Genomic DNA, 27,852 nt, shown 5'->3' on the forward strand with positions numbered 1-27,852 from the left:
GAAAGCAGGCACATTTCTGACTAGAAACTTTGCTTCTATCAAGCACTTAAATTGTCTGTTCTACTAGTACAAATAAAACACTTATGGTCTCTTTTGGTTTTGTTTTCCTGAAAAGGAGATTTTATTTTCACAGCAGTGTGTACATACAACATTTCTCAAAATACACAGATCTGAAAACAAGAGACTACATACACATCACTGATCAGTTTGCTGTGGCTTACTAATAGCTATAATGGTGATACTGCATCATAGACTTCCTATGAATTGGACTGTTTGGTATAATTATGCAGTATAGTGTAGCTCATTAAAAAAAAAATAAAAGATGTACAATTTACTATTACTGTCACCTGAAGATTTTGAAGTATACATACGTTTCCTGAAGTATTTTAAATAGAAAAAACACTATTTAAAGCAAGCATGGCAAATCATGAACCTCAGGGAAATACTTCAAAATACCTAACAACATCCTAATTTGACTGTTTTTAAACTCATCTCTGAATTAAGTTTCCTGAACTAATCCCAACAGAAGCAACATAGCAGCATCTTTGTAAGTGAGGAAGCCAACTTCTCCCTTTTATTTAGAAGCAGAGCAGAGACTAAGAACAATAAAAGTTGCTTACATTTCTGTTATGTTTAAAAGTAAAATAGCATTACCATTTCTTGTTTCACCACAGATTAACAGGTGTCAGAATATGCTATATATAATTATCCTAATCCATGCAGCATTTATTAATCCACTACAGAAATATTCTCAACATAAATCTCTTGAAAATATAATTTAAATATAACGTTTTAGTAAAAAAACAAAAAACAAAAAACAAAACAGAACACCTCACCAGAAGATTCAGTTTGCTGATTGTTTGCAATGTACTAGAGCTCTTAATGAAGCCGCTCCAATTACATCAAATAATGTTGCACATTTTGCCCCCTGCCCCAAGAATCACAAAACAAAAACAAAACAAAACAAACAAACAAACAAAAAAAGAAAACAGATTAAGAATAAATGGTGATCACTTCACGTCCACTGCCTCGGACTAGGAGAACTCTGTCCAGACCTTCTGTCAGTACTTCCAAAAACTCCATGTCTGAAGTATCGTTAAGTGAAAAGATCACAGAAAAGAAGCAAAACAGCTACTGATGACCCAAGATATCTGATGTACAATTAAAAAACAAGTTCATCAGGAAGCTTTCCTGTGTATCTCCCTTTATTGCCCAATTACGCTTGGGCACTTCCACCTGCTTACTCAGGAAGAAGAAGTGAAGACTAATTCTGGGGATTTGTACAAGAAGATGTGTTTTTCTGCCCTACTGACCTACAGAAAAGAGAAAATAGAAAGTTAAAAGAAAATTCAGCATTGAGGAATGTCTTGCATCAATTCAACTGACAAAATTTCTGTGGTTGACAGTCGTAGCACTATCAACACTTGATTTTTTTCTGTGAAATCGAAAGTAGACAGTGGCACAACCAAAAAATCAAATTTCCAATTTCAGGAACTATAGAAGCAATATAGCAGAGGATACAGTTTTCATCCCCTTTTCTGTTTTTAGGAGGTCCAGGCATATTCAGGAGAACTAGTTGAGCATGTTGTGATTTATTAAGCACCACTCCATTGAGCTTCACAGCGGTGTGCATTCTTCTTACATTCGACTGATTCCTGTACACAAACAAATCTTTTTAGGTATTGCCACAATACTTACATATCTGTGCTTATAAATTAAAATGTACACATCTTATGCATTTGAATTTATAAGCATAATCTGTATGCATGTATAACAAGCTATTTTCTTGGACTTCACTTGTACATATTCAATATAAATTTGAGAAAATGAAATGCCTATGTTTTAAAGATTTTTTTCTTCAAAAATAAAACCTAAAATTGCCTGAATATCATCATTAAGTGAATTGCCAAAATGCACAACTCTTTCAGTTGTCAGTTATCATTTACAAAGATGAATCAAAAGCTTAATTTCAGTGGAAATGAAATTTAGTCAAATAGTGAGAACCCTGCTAATCGAACTAAATAAATATATAACTGGATTTTGCAAGGAATTCTAAACACCAAAGGAGCTACAGAAATATAACAGAAAGATTACGGTGTTTGTTATCATTTCCAGTACAAGACTTCCCTTGTGGTCCTTTACAGGATTATTGTAAGCCCAGCAAAGAAGCTTCATGAACAGCAAAGATTTTATGAGGAAAAAAAATAAATTCAAAAACACACAATAACACCCCGCCCCGCCCCCCAATTCCCATAAAATCATGTGAGCTCAGCTGGGCTCCCATACTGTTTTAGGTCTGGCATGTAACTAGTGGCAGGACATAGACATCCTCTGAAGTGCCTGACCAAGTCCAGACTCTTCTGAATTCCACCAACAGTAGTCAAAATGATAGTACAAATGCTTCAGCACTCTTTTAGCTTAGGGAAACAATGGACATGAATGAGATCCCTTTTCCCAAAACAAAAATATTTTGGATCTCAAAATTTACAAAAGAAAACACACACTACTTTATATTTAATTCTAGAATCTTCCAGCAACACAAGGCCACCATCAGATGACATAAATAAGTGCAGCAGACAGACACAGGTTCATTCAAACAAAGGGTGGGACAACAAAAATGGAGAAGGCTGGGTGCATGCGTACTTGTGTTCCAGCACACCCTATTTTACCGCAAAGGGAACAGCTGTTAACACAAAACTATTAGAAATGGCATGTCTCAAGTCATATTTTTATCCTTAACTTTACAGGTGCAATCAGAAAAAAGGACACTTGGCCTGCAACTTAGTGATCAGTGGAGACCAGCTTCACTAATACCCATTTTCCTCCAAAAGACAGGGACATTTTGAAAGCTAAGTTTATCAGGCTGGGGAATTTTCTGTCACAAGGGCCATCTGTTCTGAGTAAGAGCCAACTGTAAGCAAACCATGTATGGAACAAAAGAATACTTGAACCACAGCTTTTCAGAAGCAGAACAGCAGCTTAAGGGGACAAAAGAAAAACTATGAGGAGAGGGGTGTATAACTGAAGAGGTGCATAAATACTGAATTAGAAATTTTGTAAAGCTACATATAAAATAAAGGGGAAATAAGGTAGGTGTAAATTTGTGATGGAGTGGACAAGCATTCAGAACTGAAATAATGGGTCAAAATGACTGTTCACCATGTATAACGTGAACTGAGGTTATCTAACCTCATTTCCCTTTCAAGCGTTGGTTGAAATGAAATAATATATGGAACACCAAGTATGCCTTCTAGTTTTCATAAGAAGCTCAAAATGAAGACAACACAGGTCTGAAAAACAACAACAACAAGCAAACAAACAAACAATAAAAAGCACACAGAGCATCATGAGCTGGTTCCACACAAGTTCAAGCAGAGATGAGATGCCCCAAATGGTGCAGCAACCATTTGCACTAGTGAAGGCCACCCTTCTTACTTTGCTCTTAAGACAGGATAGTGGGCATTCAAAGGCTGCAGGTGTCTATACCAACCACCCCAGTGCTGTTTGATGCCTCCACCTAGACAGCTGCTGGAAGGTGAGGCTGCAGTGCAGATCAGACTGCAGGAAGTGCCTAGATCTTTCTCCTGTGGCAGGCACAGAGGCCTGTTTGCTGAAGTTGTGCCCAGATGGAGGGCCTCCTGCAGCAGGTAGTGAAACTGCTGTCGGAAGTGAGAATCTGACTGCACGACATCAGGGAACCTGAGGAGTTGGGTGGTTCCATGTGCAGTCTGCATCAGAGCCACAATCAGAAACTGCCCCTGCAGGAATACACAGGAGGAAACAATGCTCAAAACAGAAAAATGAAGCTTGTTATGGCAAGGACCATCAGAAGGAAGAGACTTCCCCCACTGCCTGATATGCCCTTGCAGAACCAGTTTACTGCTCTGGGGACTACGGAGGAAGGACCTGTCATGTCAGGGTAGCCACTGGTGTGGACTCAGCCAGTTCAGTCTATTCCCAGTATAACGACCAGTCTAACCAAGAAAGAACGATGGGTGATAGTCATAGGTGACCCTCTTCTGCAGGGAATGGAAACACCCATTTTCCAACCTGACTTAACCTCAAAAGAGGTTTGTTGCATGTGAGAGACTCATGCTGGGGATGTCGCCAAGAGACTACCGAGCCTTGTACAGCCCACAGACTATCCACTGCTTTTATTTCATGTGGGTATCAGTGACCCTGTCGAGAGCAGTCCAAGGTGTATTATGAAAGGTTACAGAGCCCTTGGAGCAGCTGTAGAGGCTCTTGGAGCACAGGTGGTTGTCTCTTCAATCCTTCTGCTGAGAGGAAAAGGTTTTGAAAGGAGCTGGTGCTACAGACAGGGATTGGCTGTTTAGACCATGGGACTCTTTGAGAAACCTGGTCTAGGGATCACTGGGGACTGATGGGGCCCATCTGTCAGAGAAAGCGAAAAGTATCTTTGGTTACAGGCTTGTCAAGCTGGTGAAGAGAGCTTTACAGTTGCTGGGGGAGAGGAACATTAGTCCTCTTTTATTGGTCAGCATCAGCAATGAACGTTCAGAGATGGGAAACGGAACAGGTGTCAGTGGGAGAGCACCTGAAGGGGAGCACAAAGGAATTCCAATCACTTCATCCAATAAAACAGTTTCATCAGCCCAGTTTAAGTGCTTCTATTTCCCATGCTGCATTTATTTAAACAAGGTAAACTTGAATTTTTCTTAAGTCTCAGGACTTTCATGTCTGGAGTGCTGTGATAGATGGTTACAGACTCTACAGGAGAGATATGTAGAGAAAGAGAGGAGGTAGGGTAGCCGTTTGCAGTAGGGAATGCTCTGACTGCATGGAGCTGAGTGATGGTGATGAAAGGGTTCAGTGTTTCTGGGTAAGAGCCAGGGGAAAGGCCAATAAAGCTGATGTTATGGTGGGAGTCCATTACAGCGCACCCAACCAGGATGAAGAGTTAGATCAAAAATTCTATAAGCAACTAGGAGAAGTCTCACAATCACTAGTTCTTGCTCTAATGGAGATCTTCCCCAAAGTCTGCTGAAAATACAATACAGCAAAAAGGAGACATTCTAAGATATTGCTGAAGTGTGTGGAGGATAAATCCCTGACACAGGTGGTGAGGAAGCGAACTAGGGAAGGTGTCCCACTTGAGCTGCTGTTTGCAATCACAAAAGACTTTTGTGTGAGGTAGTGGTTGGAGGCTATCTTAGGCAAGCAGTCACAAAACAATAGAGCTTTTGATCCTTGGTGAAGTAAAGGAAGTGATTATCAAAACTTCTGCCCTGGATCTCCAGAGGGCAAACTCTGGCCTATTTTGAGATCTGGTTGACAGAGTCCCTTAAGGAGACAGTTCTGAAAGGCAAAGGACCCAGGAAGACCTTCTTCAATAACAAAGTCTTAAAAGCACAGGAGCAGGCTGTCCCAATGCACCAGAAGTCATGCCAGTGGTGGAGAAGATCAGCTTGGCTGGACAGGGAGCTTCTTCACTCAGGAAGAAAAAGAGAGTTCATGAGATCTGTAAGAAGGAGCAGGCAACTCAAAACTGCTGTCAAGATGTGCAGGCAGAAAATTAGAAGGGCCTAAGCCTAACTAGAACTCAATTGGGCTAGTGCAGTAAAAGAAAAATGCTTTTATAAATACATCGGCAGGAAAAAGGGAACTAAGGAGAAACTTCATCCTTTATTGGATGTGAGGGGAAACATAGTGATGGAAGATGGAAGATAAAGCTGAGGTACTCAATGGTCTTTTTGCCTCAGTCTTTACTTAGTAAGACCTATTGTTCTCAGTGTACTCAGCCCCCTGAGTTGGAAGATGGTGACAGGGAGTGACTTGAAGCCCCTATAATATAATGGGAAGCTGTACATGACCTCCCCCATGTTTTAAATGCTCATAAGTCTACAGCGCTGGACAGGATCCATCAAAGAGTACTGAAGAAGCAAGAAGAAATACTCACCAAGCCGCTTTCAATAATTTACCAGCACTCCTGGCTAACCAGGAAGGTCCCAGATGATTTGAGATTAGCCAATGCAACTGTAATTCACAAGGACAGGAAGGAGAATCCAGGGAATTACAGACCTGTCAGTCTGACCTCAGTACCAGGAAGGTTATGTCATCCTGAATGTCATCACACATTCTGTGATCAGATTCAGCCAGCAGGTCCTGCTGCCTGACTAACTTGATCTCCTTCTGACAAGACAACCTGCTTATTACATGAGGGAAAGGCTGTGGATGCTGTCTACATGGATTTTAGTGAAGCATGTGACACTTGCCCACAATATCCTCCTGGAAAATCCAGCTGCTTATGGCTTGGACAAGTATACGGCTCAATGGCTGAAGAACTGTCTGGATGTCAGGCTCAGAGTCACAGTGAATGGAGTTCAATTCACCTGACAGTTGGTCACCAGCTGTGTTCCCCAGGGCTCAGTACTGGGGCCAGTTTTGTTTAACATTTTGCTAAAAATGATCTGGACGAGATCAAGTGGACCTTCAGTATGTTTGTTGACAGTACCAAGTAAGGCGGGACTGTTAATCTGCTTGAGAGTAGGAAGGCTCTGCAGGAGGATCTAGATAGGGTAGATCGACAGACAGAGCCTAATTGCATAATATTCAGCAAGGTTAAATGCCAGGTACTGCACTTAGGTCGTAATAATCCCTTTCCACAGTACAGGGTTGGGGAAGAGTAGCTGGAAAGTTGCCCAGTTGAAAAGGACTTAAAAGTGCTGCAACAACTAGCTGAACATTATCTGACAGTGTGCCCAGGTGGCCAACGAGGCCAATTGGCATCCTGTCCTGTATCAGAAACAGTGTGACCAGAAGGACTAGCGAAGCGGCTGTCCCTTTGTATGCGGCACAGATGAGACTGCACTTTGAATGCTGTGCTCATTTGCTCTCACCACAAGAGAAATACTGAGTTGCTCACGTGTGCAGAGATGAACAACGAAACTGGTGAAGGGACTAGAAGACATGGCTTAAGAGGAGTGGCTGTGGGAACTGGGATTGTTTAGGCTAGAGGACAAGAGGTTGAGGGAAGACATCATCACTCTTTAAAACTACCTGAAAGTAGGTTGTCAGTCTCTTCTCAGACGGCAGTGACAGGGTGTAAGGAAACTGTCTCAAATTGAACCAGGGGAGGTTTAGATTGGATTTTAGGAAGAATTTCTTCACAGAGAGGATGGTCAAGTGTTGGAATGCACTGAGCCTAGGGAAGTGGTGGTTTTTCCATCCCTGGAGGTATTTAAGAGACGTGTGGATCTAGCACTAAGAAAGATGGTTTATCAATGGAACTCAGTAGGCCAGGCTGACAGTTTCACTTGATGATATCAAAGGTCTTTGCCAATGTAAATGATTCTTTGATTCTACTCTATGATTTTTATATGCTAGTGCCATACCCAATTTATTATCTGAACTCACTATAGTTCTGTATGTGGATTGTGGAAGTGAGGCAGAACTGGCATTTCATGGACTGTGAAAGTTCTTTGTGATATAAATACTTGGACAAAAAGAATGGAACTTATCACACTGGGGGCTATTTTTCCAGACCAAATTTATATTCACCTTTTTTTTTATTTTAATCTTGTGGAGAAGAGTACTGTCAGATTTTGCATTCATCTAGAAACTAAAGTACTTGCTCTGTGACTTACTTTGAAGGGAAAGTTGATGATATTTAGAAGAAAACATTAACAGATAATGAAGAAAACTATTTTTCAGTGATAAATGCTAAAACACAGCATAAAAAACAATGAACAAAACAACATGCAAACTGCAAATCATGATTTAGGAACATGCAGACAGTATACACCACCACAAGAACTACGGAACACAACCAAAATTGCTTAAGTGAAATGAAATTTAGAGACTTACAGATTTCCCCATTCTCTACATGGAAGGGAAGCAAACGTATAAAAAATTATTTTTATGCTATTAGGTACATGTTAATTCAATAATAGCAATGCATTGTGCTGGCACACCAAGTTCAAACCATAATTTCCACCCCGATCTTATACAGTAGTTTTAAAATAATACTACCAATAAGTCTACACCTTGTACAATTCTAAAGAAACAGGAAATCTTTCCAACATTTAAAAGAAAAAAAAAAAAAGTCTAAGAATTAGAGCACCTGTTTTTTTGTTCTGAGCTCCAGAAGGTGAGCAAGATTTTTGGAATTTGCAAAAGGCAAATTCTTTCAACAAAGCCTAGAGCAAATCCACAAAACAATTTAGGATTTTAAGTACACCTAGAATTAGTGCCTAAATCTGTCTCTAAGTCCTAGATTTAATATATGTTTCCTCTAGACATTAAATTTCCCTTGCCATTAACATTTTTGATTTGAGCATGGGCAAAGAATAGACCAGACCATGCTTAGAATTCATTTCCTTCCAGAACTCAGAAAAGATGCGTGTATGCACTTGAATCACAAAACAAGAAGGAAGCAAATAAGCTGATATCCTTCTTTCATCAGTTTCGTGGGTCTACTAGCTCAGGCCTGACAGTAGCTCTTAGTGAGTAAGTGACTTATATTTTAACAGACATTTAGAGATAAAGCATAGTTTCACCAGGAAATACTGAATATATCAAGACATACGTATAAAGCAATATAGAACTTGTGCTTATATACTCATTTTAGAGGAAGAAGACCTAACATTTTTTTTCAAAAAAATCATGTAAATCTCTTTCAAGATTTTTAGTTTATCTGATTCTTTGTACTTCTACCACCCCAACAAAAAACAGTAAATTTAAGGGAAATGATATCCAGATGAAGAGAGGAAAACGAAAGTTACCATTAAGCATTAAACATCTGTGCTTTCTGGTACAATCCATAAGCTGAAAGTCTTAAAGTCTGTCATACTTGAGATTCATCCACAACATTATGAATATTTTTATATGTATATTAACAATGTCTATTACAGACATTCCACCCAGCCTGTCTCACAAAGATGGCATTTAAGTGAAGTGCATGGAAAGACCATGTTTGTACTCAACTTTAAATAAACATGAATCTCTTAAATACAAACAAACAAAACTATACAGCAGCAACAAACCAAACCAACCAACCGAAGTCCACCCAACAAACAAGAAAACCCTACACCCAAAACACAGAATCGAATACAAACTCCAACTATCACACATGTACTTACGGCTTCATGTTGAAAATATCTTTGAAACCAGACACATTTGTTTCTTTGTTTTTATGCTTTTCAGCTACAAACTTTTCTTTGGTCCAGGTCATTTGCACTTTTTCTGGCACAGAAGCAGCCACACTTGCTTTGACAGCTGGAGTTGAGTGCGAGGCTGTGTTTCTGTCATGGATCAGTTGAGCCTGGAGACAGACAGGCAGACAGATAGACACACACACAAAAGAAACCAAACCAAAATTCAGCCAAATGATCATTTGTAGATTATAGATTATTAATACCTTGAAATTGAATTTCGCTGAAGTATAGCAAAAGAAAAATCAGAACCCCCCCCCCCTTATTTTGTGAACAAATATCAGAAAGTGTTTTGACATTGTCATGAAATGAAACTGCTTCTAAAAATCTAGTTATTTGTTTATATTTGTAGGACTACTTTTGGGCTGGGACATGATTCTTGTAGTGAACTAAAGTGAGTTAGAATCCAACCTGAGTTTAATCTTTATTAATACCAGAGGCTTATGACAGTGAACAACATGTAGGACAGTGTATTCATTCTTCCTCAGGTTTCTATCAGATAAATTGCTATTTTTAATTTGCTCTGACAATGTTGTAAGCACTGCACTTGAAAGATTTTATGTGCCTTTATCTGAATTAGCAGCATGACCATTACACTTCTAAAACCACAACATTGGATTTTAGAGTTTCCATGGTTGAAGTGAAGGCCAGCTATGTTCCATTTTGATGGAAGGATCATAGATTATTTCTGCACACAAATGCATTTTAAATAACAAAAGCCAATCACAGTCTTACCATGGAAGAGCCTTGTCTTCTGTTCTAATAGCAGTAACTCAGTAAATCAAACCAGTAAGAATATAATGTTATTCCCTCATGTATAAACACTTCTGAGATCTCCATTTCCCACTCCCCTTTGTCCTCTTGAGGAAAAAAAAATAGAATATTTAATTCTTGTTTACTTTCCATCATAATACATTGTCCATAGGCTTTTGTATTTCCATCAAAAGTATCCCAAGTACAGTACCCTAGACTCTTATGATTGTAAATAAATAGGTATTGGTGGAAGGATGATTGTTTTTGTGGTTTTTGTTTGCTTGCTTCCTTGTTTTTAAAGTTTTAACAGTTAGGAACCACCTTCAGATACTTGTTAAATTGTGAATTGGATCCCCTATTTCATTCAAGAATCTCGATTATTCATGCTAGTGAGGGGCATTGCCCCTCCATACATGTGGTGATTCAGAAGAATTGATTTCATTTAGTCACAATCAGAGACATTAATAAAATTGAAGCAAATAAGAAAACTGCATTCATTCTCAGAACACTGATTCCCCCCAGTGGTTCACAGACTGTAGTTGTAGCTGTTTTAATTGCCTAAGTGCTCCTGTGTTTTTCCTAAATTATTTCTCCCATCCCTAGCCTAACCTGGAGGATTCTCAAATCCTGGAGCTCATTTTTCTGGTTCACACCTCTCTGTATGATGGTGTTCATATCTCCCCAAAAAAGTAAATAACGAGTCAAGAGTATAAATCAGAAGTTACTGTGAATACAGTAGCTATTGTGAATATGGAAGAAGTTAACAAAATACATGCAGCTACTATACCTGCTATACTGCAGTGTCCAATAAACTAAAACTTCAAACTAACAAATGTAAGATGAATTCAATTCAGTTATGCTTTAGGGGAAGCTAGTTCTCAATTTTTAGAAAGACAGTGAGGCCAAAACAAATTCTGAGCCTATAGTACATTTTGATAAAAATGCAGAGACAAAAAGTCTCTTTTTTGTTATTTTTGTTATTGCTACCTTGATAACAACTTAAATCCATGTAATAAAAGGCATGATTCCATACTTCAAGAAAAAAGGGAAACACAAAGGAATACTGCACTTCTACAAACTACGCTATGCATCTTTACAGATAAGCAACACTTCAAGTGCACACTAACAGCACTGATAACACCAGTCAACTTCCTTTCAAGCTCGGTAAGCAGAAAAATAGTAATGACTTACAAAAGCCCTATCTATACAGTTTTTGAGAAGCTTCAGCACTTCAGTAAGGGAACTAAAAAGGAAAAGCAATGCTTTGAAAGCATGAAACATGCTTATTAATCAAACATCCACTATAAAAATGTATAAGAGAGAGAAGGCAAATAAATATTGTTGCTTCTAACTCTTAAGAAAACCAATTGCTCCCAGATAACACATGCAATTTTTTAATCAAAACTGTGACAAAATAGGATGCAATTCATGTCACAAACATCATCTAGAGAAAAAAAAAACATAGCATGATTAAGACTATACTGAAATTAAAATTTATGAAATCCTGTTTTGGTAACAATCAAGATGTTTTTTTCTAGTTCAGTTTGCAATAGTGGCACTAAGTGTTGCGACGGGAAAGACCTATACAGCCAGTACTATGTCCAGCTACCTCCTCCTCTCCATAGTCATTAGTCATCAATGCCTGTACATCTTGGCCAATGGACTGTAGACTAGAGTAGCTTTTTCTTCTGATTGAGCCTCGAGACTCATCAGTGATGCTCTGAATCTGGGACAAAAAGGTTACCAATGACAAAAATAGTCTAAAGAAAAAGAACAGACAATTGTATTATTCAAAATAAAAAATGTCCTCATTTAAACAGATGAGATATGGTATCATAGGTTATTATACACTTGGTTTGTTTTCACAGATGTGGCACTTGTTTATATATGTGTATATTGTGGAGTTCTGTACCTAACTGCTAACTGTTTCAAAAAAAGTCTCTTTACAGAGATTTGTTAAATCATGAAATGAATTAAAACATTATGGGAACCTCATATACTCACGTGTTCATGAGGGTCATGTCCCTTCCTATGTGTGTTGGCTCAGATGAATTGATTTCATTCAGTCATAATCGCAAGTATGGACAACTGTAGATTCATTCCCCAGGGATTTACAAACTATAACTGTGCTCCTCATCTACATGTGTCCACATTTCTGTCAATCTTACAATCTATACAAGAGTACTTATGTGGAACAACCCAACACCAAGTAGTGTTGGGATGGATGACTGCCATATCAAAACTTGAACAAAATTGCTGCCTGCCCCAACAGCTAGAACTAACCAGAGGAAAAAGCCAACCACAATCAAGCAGATCAGCAAGGAAGTGAATCTATCTCTACATTTTTTTCCATATCACAGAATCACAGAATGTTAGGGATTGGAAGGGACCTTGAAAGATCATCTAGTCCAATCCCCTGAAATTTGCAGCATTATTGACAAAGTCAAGTAAATAAGCATTTAGCAGATGCATCTAAATCTGCAGAAAAAAGAATCTAATGTCTCCTGTGCACCATTTCTGCAAGAAAACCCAACCATCACATGGTTAAGATCAAGCAAATTTCACTTAAAAAAAAAGTGAGAGAAGAAGGGAGGACAAGGACAATTCCTTAGGTATATGAGCAGGCTTATGAAGGAAAAATGAAAAGAACAATGTACAAAAACAGATTATCTCGATGAAGGTTTGAAGAAGTACAAGCACAGAAGAGTTTTTTTTGTTTTGTTTTGCTTTTACTAGAAAGATTTTAGGTAGATTCAGACCAAAAGGAAACTGCTATGACACAGATGAGAAAGAAATTAAAATGTACAGCTGCACATTTTTATAGTTACACTGTAACTTCAGGAAATCCTACAAAAATGAAAAGGATAACTAAGGACAAAAACAAAGGAACTACATAGGCATGAAAGATTAATGTCAAAAAAGCTTAGGTGTAAAATGAGTTACAATTCTCATTAGACAAAATACACCAAGACAAATATTCTAGTTATTTCATGAATGAGCAGTTAAACACTGTAGAGATCTCTCATTTGGCATGGGAGGGAAATCACTGCAAATGACAGAACAGCCAAATTAATAACTTTTAAAGCACAAAAATGTGTTGGTAATAATAGGGTAGTTAACAGAATAAATGAGTGGAGAGAAACACTATCCAAAAGTGAAAAAGAAGATCATTTTAAATAAAGTTACAAATATTCAGGAAAACATAGCTGAAAAAAAATTGTTATTACAATGTACAAAATACCATGGAGGACTAACAAGAGTAGGGGAGCAGCAAATAGCATCCTCATCTGGAAGAAAATACGGGCTCAGAGGATTACAAGCTAGTCAGCCTAATTTTGTCTTTTGGTGCCACAAAAACCACAAAATCCAAAAAGAAAAAAAAATACACACACAGACAAAAACCCACAAAAACAAACAAAGCTACCAGGAAAACTACATGTATACTTATTCAAATACATAGGGATTTTTTTTCTTCAGATTATTTTATTCAAGTAAGTGAAACCTGCTGCAGAGAAAGTAACATACAGTACAGTTAAAAAAGTTTTTGACAAGTCAGAAACTGATAAGAAATCACAATTAAGAAACATGATTTTCATATTTTTGAAAGAGTATCTTACCAAACTGAAATTCCTACCTCTCTTTCCCTTTCATTCTTTGATAGTTGCATCTGTTTTAGCATCTGGGATCGCTGTTCCATCATAAGTGTCTTTTCATATGTAAATGCAGAAATGTCATTTTCAAACTGCAAAAATGATTGGCATTAGAAACATCAGAAGAGAAGTACCACTCAAAAAATGACCAACATTTAGACACTTGTACCCCACTTATTTTTGCATTCGTTGAGCCCTAGATTCATTTATGGCATTAGAGAAATCCCAAACGTATATCTTATTGACGATTTCTGCTGTTTGAAGATGAAGTGTTAAGAATAAAGACAATCTCCTACTATAAACTGCCATACCATACCAACAGCAATGTAATATTAGCTAAATTTTAGGTACTTGGGACAGACTTTCCATTGTTCTGTTCCAACAAGGCTGCAGAAGTGAGGAAAGGTCAAAGGCATTTGTTCAAACTGTCTGCATTGCTAACCCCTGAGCATGTGAGCATTATTATTATCTAAAGACACTCTGTGTCTTTAGAAACAGTCTAAAGTCACAACATAACACATTACCCTTTCTCCAGTGAGAACTGTTCACTATAAAAGCACTTATGAAGAAACTCTAGTATATATTCTCACATGAGCTCAAAGCTAAAATACAACCCATACAACCCCAACCACTTATCTGTGCTGCCACTGGTATTTAAACTATCTCAACATTTGGAAGATTCTCAGGCTTAAATATGGCCCACATAAGAAACGAATAAACTGTGCTTCCTATGCTGACTTCTGCTTACAATGCAACCAAGGCCTTTCTTGTGGTATGCTGTCCATCTTCTTTCACCTGTGTATGCCACAGCATTTTTTTTTTCCTAAGTTATTTATGCTAATTTAAGTGATTCTTAAAACAGTCTAAATCTGCTTTATGGCATGACAAATATTGAGAGGTCAGCTATCTCAAAAGATTCTAAGAACACAAGATCTTGAAAGGAACAACCCATTCCTATGCTCCTTCGTACCATTTCAGAATGAGTGGAGAAGAGATTTCTGGTCTTAGGTCTGAAAGTGAAATTATGCTTTTCCTTAGTTGCCAGATGGGTATGTACAGTTTTATCCCTTTCTTTTTAGCCGTTTACACTGGTGTTTAAAAATAACAAAATACAAATTTACTTTGTCTGAATTTGAATCATGAATCTGTAGCTACATTGTCTTGCTGTTCAGTGCCAAAGAGACTGACAATGCCAAAAACAACAGACAGTTTCTTGGGGGGCTGAAGATTCCTTATTCCAGAGACATATTTTTACAACAGTTAGAGAGATGGACATGTTAGTCATTTCTCATGCTGGATGCCAGGGATTATTAGACTAAGCACAGTTGGTCTTTTTTACCAGTGATCACTCCCTAAAAATCTTTTCAGTGTTGTATTTATGTTAACACATTAGTTTCAAAAAGACTAAATCCAGTTTCCCAAGTTTAGTCTCAATTTCAGTGAAAAAAAATGCAGTAACCTACCATTTCAACAACTTCCACTTCAGCATTCAGGCGAAGATGGTACAAGAACATCTGAAGATCCTTCTTCATTTGAATGCTATTATCATCCATTTGAGCAACAGTGAAGATACGCATTTTACATTTTCTCCAAACCTATCCAAAAATGCATTATTTATAAGTATTCGTAATACAGTGATTGCTATCTCCAAGTATAATTCTTTCACAGTGAACATTTCATTAGAAACATTTAGAACTATTTATTACAAAATGAAATCCCAGCCATTTTCTATTGTCCTTGCCTTGTGCTGTCGAAGGAGAAAAGGCAGTAACATCAGCATACCACCATCATGAACAATCCACCACACATCTATGTTTCCTTCAGTAAAACGTTCTTGATTTGTTGGAAACAAATCGATGTTCTTAGCCACCAATAAAGCCTGCTGAGCTGCAGTTGTTTCTCGTACAGTGTCTGCAAGGGAAAATAAGACATTTGATCAAGAACTTCTAGCTTTCATTCCCAATGTTTTATTTGTATTTTTTTTATTGTTGTTGTTGATGTTTGTTTTAAATTTAAGAGCTTAAATCCTCTCAGACTCTGCCTTGGTGAAAGAGGACATTCTGGGTTTAGTGAATAATCCGCCTAAGAGGACAAGAGAAGCCATGGTTGAAGAGACTGAGTATTGAGAGTACCCACTCCACATGAAGTTAGAAGTGGGGAAATACCAAGTGTCCACTGGATATTCAGCCTCACATTTTTCCCCACACAGCAAATACAACAGCTATATAGTTGTATTACAACTACAGTAAGAGTCAATAAACACATACCAACAAAATTTTTCCAAGAGAAATGATTTTCTGTCCGCTTCCATGACTGTGGCCATGCCATCAAGACTGTGTTGTGTTTCATTCCTCCTAGACCAGCTGACTGAATCAAATGTGATATTCCATCTCTGAAACTAGGAGATACCACAATCTGGCAAAATCCTTTAGTCTTTTCTACTCCCATTAAGGCCTTAACATTCTGTGTGAAAGGAAGTACACATGAAGTACAGTCAACAACACTGATAATAAATACTATAAGGAATAACAGTACCACATAAGAGAAAAACATTAGACACAATGTACAACCAACATCAAGGAGCCACTCCAATTCCCCAATAGTGATTTCCAACCTAAATATGATTTCATGGTGCTACAATTCTATGGTAACTAAATCCCAGAATAACCCCTGAAAAGACACCAGAGTTTTTTCATTTGTTTAGTTATTCAGCCTTTTACTTCCAAAGAAGAATCAACATGATATGAGTAAAATCATATTAAGTAAAGATAATAAATGCTACTCCAAGTGAAGTCAAAACTTTATTCACTGAGAAAACACTGTATCTATGGAATGGCAAGTCCTTCTTTTGGAATTGGAAGGGTATGGAAAATGGGATGACAAAGATTTTAGAACTCATTAAGAAAGAGGCACATTCTCTATTTATCTGCTCCAAACATGGTAAAACAGACATGCAGGAGACAGTCAGAATCACTGGCTGCATAATGATAAAATAAGCTGACAAGATTCAGTTCCCACACTCCTCAATTTCAATATGGCTCCCCTTCAGTTAAACACCAGCATAAAGTCACATAACCTAATAATTTAAAAGTAGCATCCCACATGGCATCAAGGTTTTCCAGACAACACCAAGTTGGGGGAAAGTGTCAATCTGCCAGAGGGTAGGAATGCCCTGCAGAGGGACATGGACAGGATGGGTTGATGGGCAGAGGCCAATGGGATGAGGTTCAACATGACTAAATGCTGGGTCCTGCACTTTGGCCACAACAAACCCATGCAGCACTACAGGCAGAGTGGCTGGATAGCTGTGCAGAGGAAAAGGATCTGGGGGTGTTGGTCAATGCTCACCTGAACACAAGCCAGCCGTGTGCCCAGTTGTCCAAGAAAGACAACAGCATGCTGGCTTGTATCAGGAACAGCATGGCCAGCAGGAACAGGAAGGTGATCATCCCCCTGTACTCTGCCCTGGTGAGGCTGCACCCCAAGTGCTGTGTTCAGTTTGGGGCCTTTCAGTACAAGAAGGACATGGAGGCCCTGGAACATGTCCAGAGAAGGGCTACGAAGCTGGTGAAGGGTCTGGATCACAAGTCCTATGAGGAGTGGCTGAGGGAACTAGGGTTGTTTAGTCTGGAGAAGAGGAGGCTCAGGGGAGACCTCATTGCTCTCTACAACTACCTGAAAGGAAGCTGTGGGGAGCTGGGGGGTCAGCCTCTTCTCACAGGTAGCTAGTGATAGGACTAGAGGGAATGGCCTCAAGTTGCTCCAGGGGAGGTTTAGGTTGGAAATTAGGAGACATTTCTTCTCAGAACAAGCAGTCAGGCATTGGAACACATTGCCTAGGGAGGTGGTGGAGTCACCATCCCTGGCGGTGTTTAAGGAAAGGTTGGACCTGATGCTTAGGGAGGGACATAGTTTAGTGGGTGACATTGGTACTAAAGGGGTGTTTGGACCAGATGATCCTGGAGGTGTTTTCCAACCTTAATGATTCTACGATTCTAAGGTTGACAAGGGAACATCAGATTTGGCATTTCCTATGTTTTGATAGCATGACTTTGAAAATCCTATAATCATCAATTGCCTACGCGGGAGATAAACATTGTTTCTAATAAAAGCACCAATGCACCAAAATATGTATTGACGGAAAGCACCAAAATATATATATATATATATTTTGTAATTTTTTGTTTGTTTTAGAAGAAAATTGTTTGGAATTTCAGAGGAATAGATGGTTTTGGACTCACAAAATAACCTTCAATAGCACATACAATAGCATTAATGCATTCCTGTTTTCTTTTGGATGAAGCAGCTTCTAACCGTGGACAGAGTCACTAGGTTTGCTCTTTGGCTTCATAGTTGTGTCAGAAACAAAGAAGGCTGAGGACTGAAGAACTGTAAATTATTCTCTGCATTTGGACAGACAGTTTCAGAGGAGGTTTCTGGACAGTTCATGCTGCCCACAGTGTCCTTCAAAATGTTATTCCTACCTTGGTAGCATCTTGTTTCTACTTGCCTCTCAACAGAAGAGAATCCTCTGAATTCCTGCCCACTTTTTATTCCTTATAGTTGCAAGCTCATATCTCTGTCTCACTGTACATAAGTTCTCACTAGGTGCTCTTGTCTGCTGTTCCTTAAGCATATCTCCATCTCCCTCCTGATGATAACTGGAGGCCAGACAAAGAACTGTTGCATAAAAAGTAACGCAATTCTCTGCTCTTAGGTTCTGTTACTGACCACACAACGACTTCCAATCAAAAAGTACTGTTGCAAGAGAATCTCTATAAAACACTGGTAAGGAGACATTTGATTACAAAATGATTGCTACTAGCTTAGTGTGGTTTCACATAAGAAATTCTGTTCAGTATACCAGTATAGAAAAAAAAAAAAAAAAAGTCTTCTGAGAACTTGGTATCAAAACTGACAAGTCTGTGTGTACAAACAATATCTGTAAGGGCGTGTGTATATATATATATATATATATATCCTTTTCAAGAGAAAAAGAAGAAATTTTGATTTTCCACAAATCTTCTAGAAAATGCATTTTCTAGCTGATGTTTTCCAAAACCACTGAGCCATTCAGACACTGTTTTAAAATTTGTCTTCATTTATGTTTTAAAAGCAACAGTATCCTTGATCTTGACAGTAGAGGGTCTGACTTGAGAACATAGAGATTAGGTCTCCCGTAAATTAATTCCCAGATCCATCTCTCAGAAATGCTTATCTATGCTAGAGGTGTCAGATCCAAATAATTTAGTGCTTTAGGAGTCTTTACACAGATTTCAAGAAGCCTTGGATCAAAACAGTAGACAGTTCAACTGTTGCTCATTTCAGTAATACTGCAGATATTACCCATATTTGAAAGAGATAAAAGACTACATGGGGTTTTCTAAAAATATTTTGCTTCTCTGTAAAGTTAGGAGTAAGACAGCTTTAGAACTCTATAAGCAACTATATATCTATACTACCACCATATACCAATACTGGAGCTACTGCAGTATACAAAGAAGTACACAGTTTGTTTAAGATGAAACAAAAATGTAAAATTGCTTTGCTTTGAAAATCAAATTTTTATGAACAGATATTCAGAACAAATAACTCTATTAACTTGCATTTTTCATTCAGGGGACAGATTTAAAATTTAGAGTTCAGATATTTTCAAGTGCTTCCCACAAAAACATCTCCATGTAAATCCAAATAGGTAGCACAGTCAAATACAGGTTGTCAGAAAACAAACAAACAAACAAACAAACAACAACAACAAAAATTCAAATTAAATTAAATTGCGTTTGTAAATACAGTTAGATGTCATCATAAACTATATGACAACTTGCTATTTTTTCCCACCTCATCCCACCATCTTTGGCCATATGGGGCAAATAGTAAAGAGAAAAAGAATGATGTTGCTTTATATTTAAGCAACCAACTAAGGTGAAGAAAAAGGTTGTTCCTAACTTTAGCTCTTCTAAGTATTTCTAGGACAATGTAGAAAGCAGTATAAGGTATACATCTAGAGGATGAAATTATGCCAAAATTCTGCATTTTAAAATGAATAAAACTGTTTTCTTCATAAAGTTATTTGTTAAAAATCTACCACTTAATATTTTTCAAGAATGCAATTTGATTGCGAACCCAGGGCCCTCAACACTGAAAATACGTCTAAGAAGTATCAGCATTGTCTCATTCCATTAGGAATTTTCATAAATCATTTGATTATAGTACACCAACCTAGTTTTTATTTATATATGAATATATAAACTATATGCATATATCAATTGTGCTGACAGTCAGAACATTTTTTAAAGCATTTTTTTACAGCAGTTTCATTCAAAATATCAGATTCAACATTTAAATACTAATACAAGAGTTTGTAATACATCTTTTACATACCTCTTCAGCTTTCTGAGTTTCTGTACATTTATCCAAATAGGTTCCTTGAAGCACAGATCCCACAATAGTCAGCCCTTTACCAGCCTTCAACTGGGAGGTGAAAGAAAGCAATCTTGGATGTTTCACCAAGTGTTCACAATCCAAATTTAACAAGACCAAAAGTTGAGGTCTGCCAAAAAAAATTACATAAGAGGACACACATACATATACATAAAAGCAGGGAAGAACTGGAAAAATAGAATTAATAAGCAATAAAATGCAGATTCAATGGCAGACATTCAAACATTAAGCAAAGAAATCATAATTAGCAGTAGCTACACCATTTCAGGTACATGAGCCACCATCCTCAACACCTTACCCTAAGAGAATAGGTTTACTAAGAAAATTGTTGAAACAGAACTATCACCCTTTGGAGGTTATATAGTCCAACCTGCAGCTTGAAGCAGTTAAATGTTGAATTGCACATCAGATTGTTTAGGCTTCAGTCCAGTTAGATCTTGAAAACCTCCAGGGACAGAAATTCTACCACCTCTGGGCAACACCTACCAATGCTTAACTGTCGTTATTTTTATTTTTTTTCCTTTCCGTTTTAGCATTTTCTCTCATTCTCCCATCATATATTGCTGTAAAGAGTCTGTCTTTTCAACAGTCTCCTCTTAGGGACCGGATGTTTACCAGGTAGTTATACTAGCTTTTAGATTCCCCTTAAGCCTTCTCCAAGCTGAATAAACCTCGCTCCCTCAGCCTTTCCCCACAGGAGACATGCTCCAGTGCCCCAGGCATCCTGGTGGTCCTCTGCTGAATGCACTGCTGCTTACTGATGTCTGTCTGGTAGTGGGGTGCCTAAAACTGAATTAAATACTCCGAAGATATTCTAATGAACATTGTGTAAAGAGGAATATTTACTTCCCCTCAATAGGCTAGCTATGCTCCTGTTGCTGCAGTCCAGCAATGCCAAGGCCTACTGCTGGCTTACTATGCACTCAGAACAACAGGTTCTTTTCAATATCCTTATCCTGTACTATTGCACTGGGCTAGTTGTGGGGGGAGGACTGGGAGGGACCGTGGGTGGATGGCAACACTAGTCTGTCCCATGGAGTAGACTTTGCCTTTGACCATGATGTTCATGTTGACTCATACCTCTACCTCTTTAGGTCCTTCCTAGAGAGTCATACTCTTGACTGCATTGACAGCATGAGTTTGGTTTCATCTGCATACTTAATGAGGTTGTACTCTGCTTCCTTCAATACACAATTTGCTTACTGTCCCCAAACAAAAGTTCTATACTTTTCACGTCATTACTAAAAATTCAAAAGAACTACAAGAGAACTGGAGTGTATTTCCCTCCTCAACACCAGCACAGCTTAAGATAGAACAAGAAGGTCTAGTTCTACCAATTATGTTGACACAATAGCAGGATAAGTCATCTGTAACTGGCTGCAGACATTTAACATTTACATTAAGTTATTTTAGTTGACATTTAAGTTAACATTTACACTAATGTTTACAATAGATGTCAAGCTCATACACAATATAAAGGTTAGGAACAAGCAATGGCTCATGGATTCTTTAGTAACTGCTTGGGTTCTTCAGCCCCATAAGAAAAGGTAAAATAATACAAATAATGCTGTCACACAGAAGAGCAGCAGAACATTGGTTGTACGTGTACCCAGGGATACAATCACATCTGTGATAAGTGGCAGTTTCTTTTTTGTATCTTCCACTGATCTCTGAGTTATTTTAATTTGCACTGCGTATATCAGAAGTGACAACATGTGAAAATACTTATGTTTTTAAATATTTTTTTGTGTTGGCTTTGAAAAATTGATAGTTTACCAAGTAAAAGGAATAGACTATAAAAACAGCAATGGACACTTATCCCCATTACAAACAAAGTACTCCAAATGTGAGATTTTAGTAAGATTTAAGCACTTTCAAAGACGTTGCTATTAAATTACATCTACCTTAATGTAACGTAAGTATAAAAAAAAAAAAAAAAAAAAACATATGTCCACAAATAAGGACTCCTCTGTGTATTTTTAAATAGAAATCTTACAGAATTGCAGCACGTTTCTTTCGTTAGAGACAGTGGGACCAAAGTAAACTGTTCCTTTGAATCTGAAAATCTTGATAAAAAAAAACATTAAAACCCTTCTGCATTTTAGAAAACCACGTCAACATCACATGGATTTCAGTTCAAATTTATACATTTCCCTACCAAGCTGATTACATGCTGACCACAAGTTAACATTCTATTACAGTAAAACAATAGAATTGCAAAGCCATCATTTCCATGACCAAGTAAAAACTTTATTTTAAAGATGAATATCACTTTGGCCATTAGCTTTACCAGTAGTATTCCCAATCGATCTACATATTTCTAGAATGATGTGAACTTAGATGGCATAGACTTTTACCTCCAGTTCTTGGTGTGAGGAGGACCATCTTCAACACGAAGCAAAGCATAGCGAGCTGCATTCAAAGACAGTCCGCGTATTCCATCACCCCACTCTTTTTCTGCTCTTTGTGTTGCAGAAGACATTTAATTAAACAGGATGCAGTTTATTTACACAAATTAAGTACATTTTCTCAGGTGAGGGATAAAGAACATAATTTTTTACATGAATGCTTGAAAAAGACTTATCTCGCAGACTTAAATCATGAATGAAGACTAACCAATAATCAATAATGAAGCATTCTCAGGTTCTTTCAAGAGTTCTATTTATTAAGTATTTATTACTATTTATTGTGCTCTCTTTTATACTTCAGGATTTTTGTTTTAATCATGAGAACCTGTTAAATTGCTTGTAAGTGGTAGAACAAAAAAACGAAATTTCATTTCCTATGTGTTAGGGTTACACCTCCTCCCCACCCTCCTAAAGCTGTCTCTACTTTCTTTTCTTCCCAGCTTCTCACAGATGAACATGAAGCTTTATGCTTCTTCCCAGGGAGAGAGATTTGTCCGGACAGAAGTTTTTAGACTGTTTCAGAATGGGTTCTTGCTCACTCCTCAGACCAAATCTGCCTTTGCTTTTGTAGTGGGAGTGACTGAGTTTCTGCAAAAAAAAGAATCTTTCTACAAGGTAGATGCAACAGCTTATGGTCCAACGTTTGGAGAATCTGTATATGAATTTGGATATATACACACACATATATATATACATCCAAAATATTTTATGTATGTATATACATACATATACGCACAAGCAGAATTCCTTTCATCGGATCTGACTTATTGGATAAAACAAGCAAAAGAATTTCCTTGTAACGAAACCAATAGCAGGAGCTGTTATAATCCAGGAAGACTATATCCAAGAAAGCGTCTATCCTGGAAATGGAGGCATTAAAAGACGGAGAATCCACAACATGGAACAATCTATATCTGTTGATCTACTGAACACTTGTGCTTAATTACTCACCAGAATAACTAGACTCATTTCAATTTTCTGGTCTTTTTTTTTTTTTGGACTAGAATTGCATTGGATCTTTCCTTAGAAATGGAAAATGCACACACAAAAATCATAAATACAGAAATAAATACAAGATGAGATTATTTAATGAACTGAGCATGCTCTTTAACTCTCTTTCTGTAGAGCATTTCTTACAGGTGTGGCTCTTAAAGTATATTGCAAATTAAATTCTAGCCTTCAGAAAATGGATCAGTGGGCACTCTGGATTTGTGCAATTGATTCTAAAAAGTGCTAAGTCTACATAAAAGAGTAGAGGTTTATGGCTTTGGCACAAGATAATATAATATTTTTGTAGTAGTTCCTGTTTGGTGTAAAAAGACAATATACCCGAAGTATCAAATATGACACCATAGTTTTTGTTCAAATGAAAACTTCCCAGCCATATTAGTTCTTATTTTGATTAGTTATGCCTGCTGAGGACTTTGGAACAGAGCTTCCAGAGAAATTAGAACCTGCAAAGTTGTAACGCTTAACAGAGATGGCTCTCACCTTGTTTCAGGGAACACTTCGTTCTGTTGCTTCAGTTGTATCTACTTTGTATAAAAAAGCTTTTTGCTGAATGTTAAATATATTAAATATAAAATACATAAGATATATGGTCTTACCCTCTATATTCTATGTACTTGTATATACATCCTGCAATTAACATGGCAACCAAAGCATAGTACCAGGAGCAAATGAACATCAAGGCAAGACATAAACTCATCCCCAGGAATGAAAGAGTCCTAGAAGAAACCATTTTTTCAATTATTAAATAGACATGCATGTGTTCTACAAAGTCAATTTCTTACTTAAGTCAACTCCCAGAACGACCTCTCTATACCTTCAAAAAAATTTCATAGCTAAATATATAAATAAAATACATTGTCATAGCTTTAGTTTATAAAAATCACATTCTGAAGCCTATGTGAAATAAATGTAATTGAAGAACTAGATATAATAGAGTTACCACTACTGCCAGTTCTGTAACTCTACCATTATTTCTAAGTAGGATCTGTTTCAAAACGTGCCATTGCTTACTGTTGATTTGAAGTTAAGCTTTAAGATTTCTCAAACAATACTGAAGAACATTATGCTAATTTCAGAAAAAAATAATTTAAATTAAATTTTACTAATGAATTGTATGTTCTACTTACAATGTGGCATGTCTCAGGTAAGGACACACACACATAGGAGAACAGATTACTGAAAACAATCTTTCAAAGGCTTTAAAGAATGACTGAGCTGAAAAAGTCACAGAAACATTTCCAGATTAAAGTTTATATGCCTGTTTTGTACCTAATATCACACAGACAGATGTAGGTCACCTCAGAACAGGACAGTTTTGTGTCTACATTTAGTCAGATAATACACCATGAATTTCTTCACACCTGCCTTTCAACTCAGAGCTAGCTTTTACTAGATTGACAAAGAACATATAAAGAGACAACTTTTGTTTGGCTCATTTAGTTTACTTTTTTATTACCATGCAAGTATTGAGTACAAACACATGTGTTCAAAGAAATGCTTTCTAGCTGTTCTATCAACCTAAATGTAGCCTGTCTACAAAAGCAACAGATGGTCTTTCATGCTTAATTTCACCTAGGAGTCTGCTTTTACACAAAAAAATACTCCCAACCCAATTCTGACCAAGCATTTTGACACTCAGTTTGCCTGGCAGAAGCGATTATATAGACACACAGTGAGTCAATTGGCTCACTGGTTTCTCTGAGGGAGGGCACAGGTTGTAGAAGTGTTGCCGAATTGTTACAAACTTTGCAGCTGCCATGTCAAAACTCTTTGCTTTTTATTCCTTACCATGGACCATCCTCCTCTTGCTACCCTCTATCTTATTCATCTGCTTTAGCTTTTTTTTCTTTGGACCTCCTACTATTTCTTCCATAATCACATTATTTGGGAGAAGAGGGGCTTTGAAAGACAAAACAAAACAAACAAACAACCTCAACAAGACACAACACCCACATTTTCTTCTTGATGTTGCAAACAATACTTGCAATGATAAACTTCAGATACAGGCACTGAAATATTTGGAGGTTTAAGTGCCAAACTAATAAGTACCTACTGAGCATATTCGAAAAGATGTGTCAGGGATTTAATTGTGGCATTTCATTTCCACTCTACCCTCTAAAGGGGAAAAAATAAACAACTCTTACATCCTAGAATCAGTCAAGTTTATCTCCTGAAGGATCTAGTTTTTAAAGAATTTTGGCAGTAAAATTTCTCAGTAAAATTTCTCAATCAAATCACTGCGAATAAAAAATTATATGCATTTTTAACATCAACTCAAAATCAAAGAAAATCTTATTCTGAACTTGTTCTAAGTCACTTAAGAAAAATACTTTGTGTTCAACCTCACTGACTGTCAAGTATCCACTTTTCTTCAGTTTCTGAAGCAATGGCTAAAGCATGACATAATTAAAAAATACTGATTGGTTACATAGCAAACTGACACATATTATTATTTTTTTCTGTACAAGTTTTTTTTTTTTTTATATGCGGATTATTTCTCTTTTTGCATAACGAAAATGAAAGTCAGTACTCCTGAAGATTTTCACCATTTCTTTATCTATATATGAAAGATGATACTCCATTACATCTTCATTCTTGCATACTAACTTATTGAAGTCAGAAAGGATATTTTGCTTAATTACAGCAATGCAATTAACAAATCAAGGCTGTATAAGCAGTTTTAATTCTTCTGAATGAAAGAATATCTCCTACCAATGGTAATACTTGAAACGAGGTCTCCAGTTGGGAGTCCGTAAAAGCGTCTGAACTGCACAAGCCAGATTTACAAACATATAGCACATCAGGAAAAACCTGTTAAGGTAAAACAAACAAACAAAACTATTTTGCAACAGGAATGAACTAGACAGACTCATGTTAAAAGGCTAAGTCTAAACACAGTCCAAAGAAAGTGCAGAAACTTCTCTACTGTGTTCACAATAGCCAACAGAACACAAGATGTAGATTAAATTAATGCTTTGTTTGTGTTTTGGTGGGGATAGAGTTAATATTCTTCCTAGTAGCTGGTATGGTGCTATGTTTTGAATTTAGGATGAGAATAATGTTGACAGCACACCCATGTTTTAGCTGCTGTAGAGCAGTGTTTACAGTAAGTCAAGGACTTTTCAGCTTTTTGTAGTGCTCTGCCAGCAAGGAAGCTGCAGGTGCACAAGAGGCTGGGAGGGGACAGAACAAAGACAGCTGACCCAAACTGGTCAAAGGGATATTCCATACAATTGACATCATGCTGAACAATGAAACTGGGGGAATTGGCTAGTTGGGGGGGAAAGAAGCACTGTTGCTTGGGCACTGGCTGGGCATTAGTCATTGGGTGCTGAGCAACTGCACTGTGCATCACTTGCTTTGTTTGTTCTTCCCACCCGACCCTCCACCCCCCATTAAACTGTCCTATCTCCTGCTGTATATCTTATATCTTAGCTCTTGTGTTTTTCAATTTACTTTCTCATCCCACTGGGTGGGGCAGGGAGGAAATGGCTGTGTGGTGTTCAGTTGCCTGCTGGGTTAAACACCAACATGCTGGTAGAATGTCATGTCTCAAAACATGATGTTAGATTAATTTTCAGTCTCAAACAAAGATTTCACAGAAAACACAGCTAACATCTGGCAATAATGGTGTATTGGTTTTGGCTGGGATAGGGTGATGGTTGGACCAGATGATCTTGGAGGTCTTTTCCAACCCTAATGACTCTGTGATTCGGTATTATTTTTTTTCATATTAATTTGTATGGTGTTATGTTTTGGATTTGTGACCAAAACAGCACTGATAACACACTGATGTTTCAGCTATCGCTGAGCAGTGCTTGTACAGCATCAAGGCCTTCCCTGTTTCTCACACTGCCCTGCCAGCAAGTAAGCTGGATGTGTGCAAAAATTTCGGAGGGATGCATCTGGGATAGCAGTCCCCAGAGGATCAAAGGGATATTTCATTCCATGTGAAGTCATGCTTAGCAATAAAAGCTGAGGGAAAGGAGGAGGAAGGGGAGGATGTCTGGAGTTACAGCATTTGTATTCTCAAGTAACCGTTATGAGTGACAAAGCCTTGACTTTTCTCAAAATGGCTAAATCTTTGCTTACTGATAGGAAGCAGTGAATTACTTATTTTGCTTTGCTTGCCCATGCAGCTTTTGCTTTACCTATTAAGCTGTTTTTATTTCAACACATTATTTTTCTCACTTTTACCCTTCTGATTCTCTTCCCTCATCCCACTGTGAGGGGAGTGCACAAGTGGCTGTGCAGTGCTTAGCTGCCTACTGAGGTCAACCCAAAACACATGGAATAAACTTCCAAGACAACGTCAGTAAAATAAATTTCAGTTCATACCCTAAAACACAAAACTGTTTAAATAGGAAGAATTTTTATTTAACTTCTTTTTTAACATGTTTGTTTGTTTTTTAA

The 27,852-nt window shown here is 37.5% G+C and overlaps 1 protein-coding gene across 4 annotated transcripts in view; it reads right to left on the reverse strand.

The window, feature by feature from the left end:
• Nucleotides 1-123: 123 nt before the first annotated feature.
• The window catches only part of LOC116485540 (solute carrier family 12 member 7), an 81,795-nt gene continuing 54,066 nt past the window's right edge, over nt 124-27,852 (reverse strand). For 2 of the 4 annotated variants that reach the window (XM_032181014.1, XM_032181016.1), the window contains exons 14-25: nt 26,152-26,250; nt 24,036-24,155; nt 22,378-22,482; nt 19,961-20,129; nt 15,844-16,039; nt 15,318-15,487; nt 15,040-15,171; nt 13,561-13,668; nt 9,102-9,283; nt 7,828-7,842; nt 1,522-1,655; nt 124-1,085 (exon numbers count right to left, since the gene is read on the reverse strand). In XM_032181014.1, coding sequence (XP_032036905.1) covers nt 994-1,085; nt 1,522-1,655; nt 7,828-7,842; nt 9,102-9,283; nt 13,561-13,668; nt 15,040-15,171; nt 15,318-15,487; nt 15,844-16,039; nt 19,961-20,129; nt 22,378-22,482; nt 24,036-24,155; nt 26,152-26,250 — 1,522 coding nt within the window. In that variant the 3' untranslated portion in view covers nt 124-993. Of the gene's footprint in view, nt 1,086-1,521; nt 1,656-7,827; nt 7,843-9,101; nt 9,284-11,535; nt 11,653-13,560; nt 13,669-15,039; nt 15,172-15,317; nt 15,488-15,843; nt 16,040-19,960; nt 20,130-22,377; nt 22,483-24,035; nt 24,156-26,151; nt 26,251-27,852 lie in introns of all 4 variants that reach the window. The other 2 variants (XM_032181017.1, XM_032181015.1) reach the window with 2 other exon arrangements.

The sequence above is a fragment of the Aythya fuligula genome, chromosome 2 (assembly GCF_009819795.1).
Source record: "Aythya fuligula isolate bAytFul2 chromosome 2, bAytFul2.pri, whole genome shotgun sequence".
Taxonomy (NCBI): Eukaryota; Metazoa; Chordata; class Aves; order Anseriformes; family Anatidae; genus Aythya; species Aythya fuligula.